Below are 16,770 nucleotides of genomic sequence, written 5' to 3'. Positions count from 1 at the left end.
ATTAAAATTAAAAATGCCTGCTCTTTGAAAGCAGAGAAACTGGTAAGAGAGTGAAAAGATAAGCCACAAAGTGGGAAAAAATTTGCAAAACACAATCTTATAAAAATCGTGTATCCATAATATATAAAGAATTCTCACAACTGAATATTAAGCAAAAGATTGGAACACATTTCACCAAAAAAGATATATGAATGGGAAATGAATACATGAAGAGGTTATCAACATCATTTGTCATGAGGGAAATACAAATTAAAACACAGTGAGATGCCAATACAAATTAAAACACAGTGAGATGCCAGTATATACATTTACTAGAATGGCTAAGTTTTTGAAAATGGCACTGAATGTCAAATACTAGCAAGAATGCAGAGCAACTGGAACTCATACATTCCCGGTGGGAATGCAAAATGGCCGAGCTACTTTGGAAAGTAGCTTTCCTATGAAGTTAAACGTATACACTTACTACATTATCTAGGAATCCCATGTCTATGTATTTGCCCAGGTGAAATGAAAACATATATCCATTCAATGATCTCTACATTAATGTTTACGGCAACTTTATTCATAATCACCAAAAACTGGAAACAACTCAAATTTTCACCACCTGGTGAATAAGCAAATTTGTGGTACATTCATCCAATATAACACTCTCATTAAAAAGAAACAAAGTGCTGGAGCTGGCCCTGTCACCTAGTGGTTAGGTTCAGTGCACTGGGCCCCAGCTGCCCAGGTTCGGTTCCTGGGCATGGACCTATACCACTTGTCAGCAGCCGTGCTGTAGCAGTGACCTGCATACAAAATAGAGGAAGACTGGTATAGATGTTAGCTTAGGGTGAATCTTCCTCAGCAAAAAAAAAAAAATAAATAAAAACAAGGAAACAACGTGCTGATGCATTTAGCAATGTGGATAAATTTCAGAAGCATTATTCTAAGTGAAAGGAAGCTAGACACCAAAGACTACATACTGTATAATTTCCTACAGCCTTCTGGAAAAGGTAAAATTATAGGGACAGGAATCAGATTGGTATTTACCAAGATCTGGGGTTGGGGTAGCGGTCTGACTGTAATGGAGCATGGGGAAAATCTGGAGTGTGTGTGTTGCAGGGGGGTTATAGACATGGTCTATATCTTGATTGTAGTGGAGGCTACGTACTGTCTACATTTGTCAAAACTCATCAAACTTTACACTTGAAAAGGGTAAATTTTGTATATGTAAATTACACTCAATAAACCTGACTTGAAAAAAAATGTTAAGAAGTATGAGACTATAATGTGGACAATGGTGGCATTTGCAGCCATGTTGGTCTTTACAAAGGATCCCATTTTTATGTCTCTTAGTACAGTTTTGAGGTTAAACAATGTGGTAGGTCTTTTGTCGCCCCTTTCTCAATCCTTTTTCTAGTTGGTTTGACCAAAACAGGACAGGAGATTGCATCAAGGCAGTAGAGAGAAATCTCGGTGTTTATTTCCTAAGCTACCTCCCCTGTAAATTTTTCTTGACTGGCTGTGTCCCTTGATCAAAGGTCTCACTCTGCCAGGCAACTTTCTCTACACAGATCCCTCTGTCTCTGAGTTCCTGTAATCACCTTTAACCCTTCAAGATTAGGGATACCTGGCTATTATTTCTTCAGGGTACTGCACTATCCTTTCTGGTTCCTCTACACTCTGCTCACATTAAATTCTCCTCAAATCACTGAATTTGAATGTGCCATCTCCTTCCTTCGAGAATCTTGACTGATACAGACAGTAAGGTTCAACTTCTGGTGCCATCACTTTTAAGCTGTGAGCACTTGGGCTATGCATTTCACACAGTTGAGCTTTAGTTTTCTCATCTGTTATACATGATAGTAATATTCCTTGGCAAGGTTGTTATGGGAATTAAATAATAATATACTAGCTGAAAACATTTTCATTAATATATTTTCCCTTTCTCATATTAGTCTCTCCTACTCATCAATGGATGTTTATTCTCATTCTATTTCTTCATATGCTCCCATTTCTACTCTCTCTTTTAAGATAACAGAATTTCTCCATCTTGCATAAATGCAGAAGTAATTTGCGTAGGGGTATATAGAGTGCAGAAGCCTGTGTAAATGGCTTAAATGTACCATGGTTCTGTTCCTGGAATAAACTGTTGCTATTTCTACCACTGCAGAACAGTTAAGTCAAACTTTTGAATTAGGTCAACAAAATCCACAAATAGGGTGGAATCTTTGGACTGTCTAAGCAGGGACAGATCTGGAATAAATCAGCCACAGATATCACTTGTCAGCATGTTGAGGGAGGTATTTGAAATAAGGGTAGAAGGTAAGTCAAGAATATTGGCTTCTGGTGGCATTATGATGCATCCATTAAATCTATATTGAGAGTTTTCCATCATGTGGATTCAAGCTAACATAATCGGTTTATGGCAGCAATGTCTAAACAAGGGTCCACAATTAGGCTGTATTTTTATCCTGACTTGTGAACCACCACTGCCAACTACTCGAATTTCAAACTTGTTGAGACATATGTTATCCCTGGAAACCCTTCATAAAAATGAAGCATTTTACTGTCCCACCAATTCAGCGTGCTCTGGTCAGTTCCCCTTCTAGATTCAAATTAACCATATAATTGTTCCTACACTAGTGAGTAGTATTTTAAATGGTTTTCTAAGAAAACCAGAAAGAACAAATTTATTTCTATTTATGCAAAAACATAACCTGCTTTGGATTCTCTTTTCTAGCTTTTTAACTAGTGAGACAGAAATAAGTCATGGGAAAAGAACTAGATACGGAATTAGGAAGATCTGTATTTGAAATCAACCTCTGCTACGACTTCCTAGCTGTGTGATCTCATAAAGTCACTTAACTTATCTAGCCTCAGTTTCATTATCTGTCAAATGGGGATCTACCAGTGAATCAAATGCCCTAATAATGATCTAACAACATAAAGTATTACCTTTAAGACTTAATGACTTATTTTTTTACATTTCGTGTGTGTAAGGTTGCAAATGTGATCAGTAGGAAATGGGAATGAAGAAAACTTTCAGACCGAGGCAGGAATATTTTGGTTAAAAAGAAATTAAAATACTAAGAAACAAGAGCAAGATAAGAGTGATTACAGTGTCTGCATTTATAGCCTGCATGTCACAGTTCAGTATTTATAGGTTAGTGACAGCCTTCCCAGTATAGCAATGCTAATACGAAGGAGCTGTCAGTTTCACTGACACAGCGCTGTGCACCTGACTGAGGCTGAAACTACTCAGTGTTTCCGTACATGATCATTTAATTATAGGTCCGAAATATATAGCAATAAATCAGTTGGGGTTTCGGATTATAATCTCCCTAAATCTTACTTTCAAGGACCCTAGTGACTTTCTTTTTAACAAATCTTAGTGCATTTCATTTCTCAAATATGATTTCTAACTATCAGAGCTGGACTAAAGCCTTAGGAAGAGGCGATGAGTCTAAGGCGAAACACAATACAAAATGTATACTGAAATCTTCCAGAGCCCAAGCTCCCATTGCTATTTAAATGCCATGATAAAAACAATAGATAGAATAAATATGAAGAGGAAGAACTGGAGAGAGAGAGAGAGAAAGAGAAAAGTGAATGAGAGAGAGAGAGAAAGAGAGAGAGAAATTGAAGAGAGGCTTGGGAAAATGTTCAGTGGAAAATCTGTAGAAATGATGTAAGAGAAAGCAAAGGCAGGGATTGGAGTAAGGGGTGTATAACTGAGACTATAAAAACTCAGAGAGAAAACTCTCCATCAGGGCTGAGTTTAAGAGAAACTGCACAGACAGGACTCGAAAGTCAGAATCTCCTGATTTTCACAAGGTAAGTTAAATAGAAAAGCTGATAAAGATTTAGTTGTTTTTCCTCTTAACTATTTTTTTATTTTCACATACTTTTCAAATGTTTTTATTATATCTTGATTTTGTTAGAAATGTTTTTTGGTAACATTTTCCTCTCTAAAGTGAGTAGAAAATCTGAGCAGATATTTTTGTAATGCAAACTTAGGGTGGAGCTAATTGTTTGCTCAGATATTTCATATTTATTACATTATTTTTTATTTTCCATTTCAAAACAAAGAGAAAGGGAACTCAAGATAATGATTTTATCCGTATGTTAACGTTATTAATTTTGCTTTCATTAAAGATGTCCAATCTTCGGAAACTTTTAAATGTAGAGAGGTGGGCTACTTTTAAAAACCTAGGTAGTAAAGAAAGTTTTTTTCTTATCTTTATTTTTATCACAATTGGAGCTTTAAAAAGTTCCCTAAATTAAACAAACTATAAATTCTATATTCCATATTCTTCAAATCTAAAGTATCCTCTGTTTTTCTTTTTATAAAACTCAAATATGCAAGTATGATATTAATAACATAGTTTAGAGCAGACTTAGATCCTGTCTATTCAGTATTTGAAGTGCTCTTGCTAATAAGTGATTGAATCAAGAGTTCATCTGAAACATACATTTGAGTTTGGTTTAAGAACAAAGTCAAGAGTTCGTTTCAGGTTTTGATCTATGGGAATAGTGTACACTCAATAAATTTAATTCTTGAAAAATATTGCTCTTTCAAATTCCAGCTATAGATTCTATAGGTTTAGGAATGTGACTATTATTGGTTTCTGAGTTACCCTAGAAGTTAAATAATTTTAACACTGATTTATGATGATTTTAATGACCCTCTAAGCTATAGAGTTGATAAGGTTTTATGTAGTGGTCTCCCCAAAAACATCAGGCACATTTTGTGTCTTCTCTTTACCTGGTGCTTACTCTTCAGCGCTCTTACAGAACTTTTCTAAGGAAAGCCTCCTATAGATATAAATACAAGTCTTCTCTTTGTCAGTGAATTGCACTATTGCTTCACTCAATAAGTCATTTAAGGTATTTAAGGTTGACATTTGCTTTCTCTCCCTTATTTCTCAGGGTTTTGAACTGAATCTTATATAACGAATCATGCGCAGTAGAGAAGAGGACATGTTTAGTAGACTAGGTTTGGGAACCTCAGGCTATAATTTTAACTTCTTGTTCAAATGCTTTCAGTGATTTGAACATTTGATTAATAAAATTAGATTAATTAAGCTTGTCTCAAAGGAATAGAACTCAAAGTAAGCAGTCCCAAAACACTGTCCCAATTCTGTCACTATGTGGTTGTGCAACTTCAAGCAAGCCTTAAGCACAAAGTAGAGCTCAATAATATTCTGTTATTATTGAAAGAGACAAAAGAACTAGAAGTGCCAGCACTTCTGAGTATAAGAACTACCCGGGGAAGCTCTATCTCAATCAGTTTTCCCTATGCTGGGGAATGAAAACTCGGTATCACAGAATCTTGGGGCTCATCTTCAGACATCATCTAATTTAACCTCCTTGCCGATATTTCATTTCCTGTGGTCCCTACCGACCAGATCACTTTTGCTTAGATTCAGTGGTGCTGTTGGAGGAACACAGCTTTGAAGTCAGTTAACCAGACTTCTAATCCCAGTCCTGACTTCAACAGCTTTCCCTCAGCTTCCCTGGGGCTTCATTCTCTCCTCAGTAACACTGGAGTCCCCGAGGGTACAAAAGGTGAGCTACAAGTTCTCTCCTAGCCTTGGGCACCTCTCTACACAGGCCAACTCCCATGAGCCTGAAGATGTCTGATTAGAAGCATTTTTACCTGAGCCCTCCCCCTCCTTCCTCCAAACAATTCTCAAGGTACCTCTCTGGGGCAGCGGTTAGCATCACCTGCCAGTAATTGCCTGGTAACTTGGTTGGCTTGAATTGGCTGTTAACCAGCCTTACCCCTTCTCCCTTATCAATCCCCCATCAGCTCAGGCCTCAGCACCAAGCACCCTCTCCCTCCAGAAACAACTCCTCTGCCATGCCTCCCCCTGCTCCCTCCAGTTCTTCATCTGCCTTATCGCACCCCTTCATCTCCTCTCCCTTGGGCCAGTTAACTATCTCTGAGCCTCATCTCTCTATCTATTGAAGGTGTTAAATTTGACAATTTCTAATGAATGCCCCCTTCCTTTCTAAAATTCTATATTCCCATGACACATAAGGCTCTAAACATGTGAAAAATGCATTTTTAAAATATCCTCCAGGTTACCACTGGCAATTTGGCTGCAGACCCACCAAGTCGTAATTGTGACTTTCCATGTACCTCTCCATGGGCTTCCCTGTGGTCCCACCTTGGTGCTTGTATTTCTCTGCAAGCTCTGACTTGTCCATCCATGCCAGGACTCTAAGAAGATTAAAAACTGATGTCCCCTCTTCCTCTACCTCCTCTGCAGTCGTGTAAGGTCTAGTTTCTGTAACAAGGTCCTTAATTCTCATAACACCCATGGTGGTTCTGCTTCCATGACACAAGCCTGACTACGCTGTACTGTCAATATTACAAAAACAGTGAATATCATGATTCCAACTACATAATGAGTGATTTTTTAAAAAACAAAGTCAATAAAGATATCTTATGAACTATAACACAAAACATATATCATATAAAAGTAAATTAAAAATTCTCTTTTGTTGATATAATTAGAGCTTTAAGAATAATTATGCTCTGATTATAATTGAGATTTCTTCCCTTTTTTTTCTTCCTATTGTGATATTCTCTATAGTTGTATGCTAATCTTTTCACGGGAATATTATGGCTGAAATTAATGGTAATGCATAATACACTGCAACGTCAAATGTTAGAGTGATTGCTACTTTTAATTGTCTTTGGGAAATTTCCTTCCCACACTCAATATTACTTTCTTTGTTATACTTTATTTTCCATCACTCTGCCATAATTCTAGACTCCAAGGACTAATTTTGTTCCTTAAAATGAACAAAGATAAAAAAAGATTTTTTTCATAAAAACAAAAAGTGGAAAGAAACATTTTCAAAAGTTACCATATTTAGAAGGCCGGATCAGGATAATGACAGCTATTATTTATTAACTACTTTGTGCCAGTCACCCCACCTGTATTATTTCTAATCCTTATAATAAACCTACAAACCAAGTCTTTGCCCCATTTTCCTGATGAAGATATTAAAACAGAGAGACTAAGTGACATGACCAGTCAGGAATCATGTCCAGGTCTGTGTAACTTAATGGCCAACCAACCTCTTTCTACTAAGGTGCTTTGTTCTATTAGAAAGTATACATGCAATACCAGGAGTTGGGAGACCAGGTTTCCAAAGTAACCCAGGTTGTGTCAGCTCATCTATTAAAAAAACAGAATTATAATATTTTCCATATAGAGCTAACATGACTGTTGTGAAGAAGAAAGGAGATAGATGCATTTCAAAATAATGAAGTATTATACAAGTGTCAAAAAAAAAAAGTTATTTGCAACAATTGTGCTTCAAGGAAATGAAGCCTTCCAGGAAGATTGTGCTCTTGCAGGAGGAAATCCCTGGGCAGGGCAAATGGTTGAGAGGTTGCCACCTCCCCAGGCTGAGAGCAGCTGGAGGACAGAGGGAGTGTCTTATTCACCTTCTTATCCCTCGTGCCTGATATACAGTGTACACCTGATAAATGCATTCTGTTGTTGGGTATTATAACATTTATATTTTTAGCCCTTCATTTACATCTTAGAGAGTATTTTTTCATTGATTATATTGGCTAGTTTAATGTAATTAAAATGTAAGTAAATATTTTATTAAATATTATATATAAGGACAAAGCGGGGTAAAGGATGAAGGAGGGGGTGATATTCCACACGATCCTCAGGCTTACATATGCCATGTTTAACTGCATTGATCCAACTTTACCCTTTGAAAGCCTCTTTATACCGCATAAAAATTGCCTCAGTATCAAATGGCCAAACAGCGTGCTCATGTGCAACTCTACCAGCTTCCCCATCCATCATTTTAAAGATTCTTGTTTTTCCCATAATTAAGCATTAGAATTAAATACCACATTCCTTTATATACAGTCATACACAAAGTCTCTTCTATTTCTAAGTCACATAGTTTTATATCAAGAAACCTGTAGTGATTCAGGGATCTAAGCACAAATTAATGTTTGATAAGGAGAAATCTTAAACTCTACTGGGATCATTATTGGGGAATATTGATGCATGTCCCTTTCATTAGAATGAGAATCTGGGATGTGAAATGTTAATGGACATACCCAGGAGTCTGGCATGAACTTTATCACATATTATTGCAGATGTAAAGCTTGGGCAAATCTCTTTACTTCTCTAAGCCTTATTTCCATATCAATAAAACTGGGATATTAATATCTGCCCTGCATTCCTGTTTACCCACCACGTAAGTCTGATTCATTCATTCGTTCATCCTACAATGTTGACTCTGTGCCAGGCATTATGTTGTGTCCTGGGATACAATGGTAAACATGACGTAGTTCCTACTCTCAAGGAGTTTACAGTGATGACTAACTACTTTGTTAAACATACATACCTGGGCTTTTTAAGAATGAGATCTTCCTTTAAAGTGTCATCGTAGGTTCTGCTTTCTTAAATTTTTGCAAGAAAGATACTAGAAGTCTGGTTGAAAATTCCAAATAGAAAAAGGAAATAGAGATAGTTAACAACAAAATTTTACAATTTTGGAAGGCAATAGTGTCTGAAAAAGAATGACAATGGTGCCAGATAAACTAAAATAAGTTAACACATGTATGCTAGTAAATTGTCATTTTTCCTGGTTTATAACATTCAGGGAAAGTCATTTTAAAATGCAGGTGTCTGCCACATTAAGAATACCTCACCCATAAACATTTTACTTTATAAGCCATTTCTTTTGGAAATGGAAAAATGTTTTCTACTTCTACAAATAGGTTATACTTGAAGGAGCACAAAAGTGAGAGTCTGAAAATGTAAGTTGTTCTGGCTCTTCTTCTAGCTGGCTTTGTGAGTTTGGAAAATTTACTACTGCCGATTGAAGAGCAGTGAGAAATGGGAAAGAATGCATTCTTAATATTTTAATTTAAAAGAAATGTGAAATGTTACATTTCTCAGTCTCAATTTGCTCCTTCCTTTCAGAATCATACTCAAACATAAAGCAAAACGCTTCTCACCCAGTTTACTGAAAATGACAAATTTCAAAGAGAATTTTAAATAAACGGCTAAGCACCATGAGTATTTCTCAGGTGTACCTTTGTGAGATGATATAGATGATATATTTGTTAGTGATAGAAGCTACAATTTGTATTTCAATGGCTCTTGGGTGAAAATCCTCAGTGATTTTAAATTTCTTATTTGAGCTTAGGAGAATCCAAAAGCAATTCGCCACTTCTAAAGTTCTAAGTGCCATAGCCACACTGAGTTCTCTTCTTGGAGCCAATTTCACCAAAGGCTGTGGAATCGCAGAGCCAATAAGAGACCCCGAAGTCCGAGTCTCAAGCACCTGGTTGTGTCATTCATCAAAGAAACTGAAAACAACCTTCTTTAACACCTTATTCAAGTGTCACTCATTGAAATATCAAGATTATCTGTAGAATGTCAAACTGTAATGTATCCTGTTGATTGTCAGTTTTTCACATGGTCTCTATGAATGACTCAAATCCCCTAGGTGGTTGATGAGTATAAGCTTTATATTCCTGGAAGGACTTGCTTCAAAGACCCGCCTTCAGTTCAGTAAGAATCACTTTTGTACCATGCCATAAATCTTTCCGTGCTATCTTATATTTTACAAAATTTCACGTGCAATTTAGAGTTCTCACTGAAAAGTTTTTAACTATGGTAAAATAACAGTAAAAATAATGCAGTTTTTTTCCACAGATAAATGTATGTCTTTGTACCTTTTTAATAAATAAAATTAAATATAAAGTTAAATACTTCTATTGCTCTTGTTTGGCAAACAAGCCAACCCCATAATGATTTGTGCTATTCATAAATTAATTAAATAACTTTAAATTAACTAAAATTAGTTAATTAAAACTTTGTGAATTCATAAAGTTAGTTTTATTGGACAGTTTCAACACTTTAAACATCTTACTTAAGATCGCAGGCCAATAAATAGTGCAGTAAGAACATTTGCCCCAGTCCTTCAAGTCTAATTCTGAGTTTTTTCCTCACCATCACAAAAATACCATTCTGATGTTGAATACCTATTTACTGACTGAAAGAGTTTTATTTCTAAAATATTCGTTAGTTCATCTAAAGAAGATTTTTGGAGGAATAATATGTGAAAAATACTGTACATATATGGGTGTATATGTGATATTGGTGGTGGTTTCAGATATAGAAATTTCTATTATCAAAAAGCCCTAATTTTTATCCACCAACGTGAAGATTCATGGTTACTGTGAAAATATTCAAATGATTATTTTATCTAGATAGACATACAAACTATTAACTCCAAATGCAGAGGAATAGGGACTCAGTCAAATCCTTAAAATTTTTAATATTAATTATATTATTTTAAAATGTATGTGATAAGTTAAATATTGTACCATCCTTGCCTTCTCTGAGCCCAAAAGAGGGGATATAACTGCACATTACGGAATCTGGAACCTCAGGTCTAACAATTCTTGCTTTAAAAGTGTGGAAGAATTGAGCACAATGATTAAGCATGATGAAGAAAAGTAAAAAAAAAAAAAACAGCTAAGTAAACAATTAACAGTAAATAGATATGCCGTAATTCATCCATTCTGACGCACACCTAACATCTCTTAAATTGGAATGAATCTTACACCTGATAGCATGCCATAATTTAATTGGTAGCATTTTTTCTTTTTTAAGATACAATTGTAAAATGGGATCTCTCAGCATAAATGACATCTTAAAATCAAAGATTTGGAGGACTTCTATTTTCAGCTAGAAATACTTAAAATTCAAGAGGCTCATATTTATGTCAAAACCTAGATGCAATCTTAATGCTTAGACTTGGCTAACCGGAGGGGCAGCAGGAAGATTTTCCTAGCTAAACCTGCACCAGCTTCTATCATTACCTGCAGGGTCTGCACTTCCACCAGAAAAGAGCCAGATTCACCAACAGACTTTTAAAAAGCTAGATGCAACTTTAGAGTCAGTTACACCAAACCCATTTTGCTTGGTCTAGACAGGAAAGGTTTTGCCCAATGTCATACCATGAAATAGCAACGGAGCCAAGGCAGGGCCTGAGTCTCATAACACCTAGATCTGGTCTTTCTATGACACTGAGCCACACAGGTGTTATGTTAAGCATTGTCCCTCTTAGGCCTTCTTTTAAAATAAAACACTGTAGTCTCTCTGTTATCTACTATTCCTGGAGCTTTTCTCTATTATCAGAAAGACCTCGGTGATGATAACTTATGGGTCAGGGTAAAGGGTATACAGAAGAAGAACTTGCTGTTTTACAGACTTACGTAGGGGCCAAGCTGACTCACCACTTGCCTAGAAGAACAATGCTGTTTTCAGAGAAAGAGGATTGTGGGCACCGTTGCGGACAGGCACACATGGTCATTTCACAGTATCGGAACTAGAGACCCGTTATAACATGTCCTATTGAATTTCACTTAAATGTCTGTGCTGTATCAAAGCGGGAAGAGAGGAATTTTTTTAAAAGTTTACTTTTTAAGTTCTTTATCTTTAATTAAGTCCTTTATTTTTAATTTTTGTTGAACATAGGGGTGGATAGTCTATTTTGAATATTTCCAATCAAGAAATTAGAGTAAATTGAAATAATTATCAGAAGTTACCGAGATTCACTCCCAAACTCAGTCCTGTTGTGAATTTCTAATGGGTAGATCTGCTATCCATAAGCCAGGTATTGTTGAAGAGAAATTTCTGTAATCACCTCAGTAGCCTGTTTTTCTTCAGCACCAGCCAGCACTCAAAGGCAGATAGTTTAAAAGTTTCATTAGTTAAAAAGTGCATTAGATCAGATACTGGCTAATATTGCTTCTCTTTTTTAACTTAATCCTCTCTTACTCTAACACCTCCTCCCATCCCAGTTTGCCCTTTCTTTTTTAGATCAGTGATTCTGAATCTTTTCTTTTTCTGCCCTAGCCCTTTGAGAGATTTTTTTCACAATAACAATGACTCATTGCACCACTGATTCTCAGTAATGCAAGTATCTTTGTTCATTTTAACAGACTTCTCATTTAATTCTGATTTTAGTGTAATTAAACCATTTGCTTTACTACTGGACTTTCAAGGCCTTTCATACGTCAATGTGCTCTATCAGTGTTTTGAAGGAATACAGAATATGTGCTGTTTCCCAAACTTAAGTGACAAAATTTCACACCTTCCAGAATACTACTCAGCTGTGAAAAAAGACATAATCCGCCCATTTGCAGCCATGTGGATGGTCCTCGAGGGCATGATGTTAAGTGAAATAAGCCAGACAGAGAAAGACAAACACCATACGATTTCACTCATATGTGGAATATAAACAAACTTACGGACAAAGAGAACAATTTTGTGGTTACCGGGGTGGGGTGGCGGGAGGATGGTGGGCACAAGGGGTGCAGGGCCACATTTATATGGCGTTTGACAAACATTAATATACGACTTAAATTTCACAATGTTATAAACTATTTAGACCACATAAAAAATTAAAAAGAAAAAAAACTTCACACCTCCCCACCTTGCTCCCTCCACTGCCACTCCAGCCAGATTGGAGGATCCCTTCTGGGTATAATGAGTTCTTACAGGGGGTAAAGTCTTTGAAACAAAGGTTACGATGCATGTAAAGTAAGATGTTTCTTTATTCAGCAGTATTATTTTAAAAGTGAAAGTTCATCCACATAGTAACCAACTGGCTGAAAATGAATAAAGTACAAACCTCATCTTCTTATAAGGCAGTTCCCATGCCCATTGTCTCTTTTGAAGCTCCTCACTACTCAGAGAAATGTTATTCAAAAATTACTCAATAAAAATTATTGGTGGGCCAGCCTGGTGGCACAGTGGTTAAGTTCACACGTTCCAATTCAGTGGTCCGGGGTTCGCTGGTTCAGATCCTGGGTGCAGACATGGCACCACTTGGCAAGCCATGCTGTGGTAGGCGTCCCACATATAAAGTAGAGGAGGATGGGCACGGATGTTAGCTCAGGGCCAGTCTTCCTCAGCAAAAAGAGGAGTATTGGCAGTAGATGTTAGCTCAGGGCTAATCTTCCTCAAAAAAAAAATTTATTGGTGTACTGTAAACATTGCAAACACATCCACTTTAGCATATTCATACAATGAACATCCTTTGAGGGTTCTTTCTGTGATCTGGAGTGTAAATGGGGTGGAGCAGATTTTTAAATCATGGGCTATATTTATCCACTATCAACAAAATAGGGAAATGGGGCTGAACCTGGTCTTTTCCTTCCCTCCCTATAATTTCCTCTGTTTCTAATTTTGTAGCAATCAAGTTTCAACTAGTTAATCAAATGTCTTTTGTGTGGCAGGTGCCAGGGTGTTTGTTTTCATTAGCGTACCAAATGCCATATTTAGAACTTGGCCTTTCAGTTAACTGGCTACAAGCATGTCTTTAAACCATTAAATGTGTGTATTTAAACTCAGCATTTATTTTTACATCGCCCTATCCAAATAATCAGGATGTGGTTATCTGTAAGATGATACATTATGACATTTTTCCTATATACACCCAAGCACAAAAATATATGCCTCAGACATAATCATCAATATTATAAACACTCATCATTCTTTGCCATTTATAAGATTGTGGAGATGGAGAGAAACCTGGTCAGTAAAATGTGCATAAAAATAGTTAAAGGAAATCCACATGGAAAGGCTTATAAAATTGGGCAATTTCACACTTTGTGACCTGTTTTTAACGTGATAAAAAACGAGGAAGAAAAACACCACAATTGTAGTTTATCTTTGATTGAATGAGAAAGCTATTTTTAGAAAGATAAGCCAGAAGTGTGAGATCATTTTTAAAAGAGTTTTGTTTTTCATATATCTTCCTTTTTGTTGAGGAAAGTCAAAGAGCAAAACCAGAAGGGAAAAATACGATTCAGTGGCGGATTTTCTAAAGGAGTAGGTGATACAGGTTTTGGTTGGTATTTTTACCAGGTAACTGTTGCATCCTTTCTCGTTATTTTTCTACCGTCTCAATTTAGAGAGATAATCGTGACTTATTGTTGTTGACACTTACCAAAAAACTCAGCTTAAATATCAATTTGTCAGAAAGAGAATGCAGAGACAATTTACTGCCCTCTTCCAGAAAGGATGGAATACAGAGAAGCAGCTAGTGACTAATATGTGACCAGATTCCAAAATAGACTAATTGGTAACATAATGAAGAACTAGTTTAGACTACATTATGTGAAAATTAAGATTATATTTGATGAATAAATGTCATAGTCAATGCTAAAAAATTTTATCTCTATTTTAAGCCTTAACACACAAGGAAATACAGATGCTTCTCTGTCTATATAAAATACTTGTATTTGTCTGTATTCTAGCAGATAACATTGATTACCAAGATCTACACTGAGGTTCACAAAAACAGTATTTTAAGGAAGAAACATAAAGAAAATCTTGGGTCACACCAAAGAGAATGTAGTTACTGAAGTAAAATTTAGTAGTAACTTATAAATGTTCTTTGATTTATAAATGATAAATACTATATGGGATAAAGAAGTTATGCATGAATCAGTTCAATCCTCTCAAAGCTCTTCTGAGGTGAGAATTACTCCTCATTCACAGATATGGAAAATAAAGGTCAAGTCGGTTAAATGATACACACCCAAGTTCACACTAATACTAAAGCAAAAATGAGACTCAAATTCAGTTCTTCAGCTCCATCCTAGCATCCTTTCCTTTCTGCTCCCAGCAGGTTTCCAAATCATTTTTTTTAAGGAAATAGAAGTTTACTGCGACTTCTCATTCATAAAGGATGGACTGGGGGACTTCCCAAAGTCGTGTACTAAGCGGCAAAGTCAAGCCCATTCTGTCACAGCTCAGTCCCTCATCTTCACCCAGCCGGGCACCGCCTCCCTCTTTCCCAGAGGCCAAACTGGCAGCCAGTAGACCTGATACAGATCATAGATAAGCCTTAATTGGATGTACCGTAGCTTTTCATGTAAAAAGTCATAAGTGTATAAATGGCACATCTTTTTGCTTACCACACAGAATTAACAAATGTGATATTTTGACATATTTGCTTTAAAAAATAGAGAGAGATAAAAACTATCTATGTTTCCTCCATAATCTTATTTCCTTCCCATCTTCCCCAGAGGCAAGCATAATCATGAATCAAGTTCCATCGGTTTATACTTTAATTATACGTAGATTTCAAAATATATAGAATTGCTTTGTATATTTCCAATTTAGGTAACATGGTAGCATTCCATATGTATTGTTCTAGAAATTCTGATTTTCCCCCAAAACTGTTTTTCTGAAATGCATACATATAAATACACATAACAATTAGGTCATTTGTTTTAACAGTAAATACACATATATTTAAATCATTTGTTTTAAGTCCCTAGTATGATTACACCTCAACTGATAAATCCATTTCCTACTTGAGTCGATTTCAGTTTTCTACTACTATAAACAATGAGGCTATGAACTTTCAGATATATGTCTCCTTACAAACTTTGACCCATTTTTACTTAATTGTGTCTATTTTTAAAACTTTATTTATCAGAGTTATTTAAATGTTCCAAATGCTAATCTTTCTTTTTCATATCTGTTGAAAATATATTCCACTTTGTAATTTGTTTATTATATCCTACCATACAGAATTTTTCAACTGTGATATGATGAATTTAATATTTTTTTCTAATCTAAGAGATTCACCTTTTGAATCTTGCTTAAGAAATCCTGACATATCACAGGGACATAAAAATATTCTCCTATTAGATCTGTGCTATTTTTCAGATTTTGAATTTAAATGCTTTAGGACACAGCACATTCTCTCTGGCTGATCACAGACCCCACCCAGCCGTATTCTCTCATACCTGGCCAATTTTACACATTTCCCCTTAGGTACGTGAGGTTATAATCCCTGACTTAGACAGTCAAAGAATAAAATTACACAAACTAGATTTCTCAGACTTGGGTTACTTTGAATTAAATAATGATTATAGCTGTACAACCCCAGTCTAGGTTTCCATGGAAATGAAGTCTCCATAGAATTCATCCTAGGAGATTGACAGCTTCGATTAAGTATTGTTTCAGTTTTGCAGAGGTGAACTCCAGCACAAAGAAGCTGAATAATTTGGTTTATCACCTGTCTATAACAAGCTCTATCGGATTTTTCGTTTTCTATCTTTATGTGCCCCACTAAGAAATGTTAACTGTGATGTATGTGGCCCTTAGATGCTGGATTGGAGATTGGCAAGTGCACATTTGATCCTGGCTGTGATGTTGATGCTGTGGAGCTCAGGAAAAGTGCTCTCAGTGGATGTCACAACAGAGGTAACGGAAACTAGCTTAAGCGACCATATGTGTTTTTATGAACATAAGCCATTTCTGCTAATGTCAGAAGCAAGTGCTGCTGACAAATAGGGAGATGACTCGACCCACAAAATCAAGCAAATAGGAATTTGTTCTATGTCTTATCCTCACCCTGGATTCAGAGAAAGCCAGATATCTAAATGCTAAATAAATAAATAAATAAAAATAACAAAGGTTTGTATCCCTTGAACAAAAAAGCATAAGAGAAAATTCATTATCATTTCAGCCATATTTATAATTAAATCAATTACATAAAGATGAAGTGCTTTTATGTGAAATTTGAAGTTGTTTACATGTCAAAATTTGAGTAGTTTGGGCCAAACTTTTTATTATTGAACAAATGTTTTCTTGTGGCCGTGACTAAACTACAAAGGAAAAGAAATTTGAGGACATCGCCACACAGAGAAAAGTTAATTTGGCTTATTTGATCTTATTAGAAACATATTCTTTG

The 16,770-nt window shown here is 35.9% G+C and overlaps 1 protein-coding gene across 1 annotated transcript in view; it reads left to right on the top strand.

Annotated features, from left to right (window-relative positions):
* The first annotated feature begins 3,690 nt into the window (after positions 1-3,690).
* Positions 3,691-16,770, top strand: part of OSTN (osteocrin) — a 45,494-nt gene continuing 32,414 nt past the window's right edge. The window contains exons 1-2 of the mRNA XM_070509201.1: positions 3,691-3,819; positions 16,182-16,280. Coding sequence (XP_070365302.1) covers positions 16,182-16,280 — 99 coding nt within the window. The 5' untranslated portion in view covers positions 3,691-3,819. The remainder of the gene's footprint in view (positions 3,820-16,181; positions 16,281-16,770) is intronic.

The sequence above is a fragment of the Equus asinus genome, chromosome 5, assembly GCF_041296235.1.
Source record: "Equus asinus isolate D_3611 breed Donkey chromosome 5, EquAss-T2T_v2, whole genome shotgun sequence".
Taxonomy (NCBI): Eukaryota; Metazoa; Chordata; class Mammalia; order Perissodactyla; family Equidae; genus Equus; species Equus asinus.
This window is presented reverse-complemented; position numbering and strand designations above follow the sequence as displayed.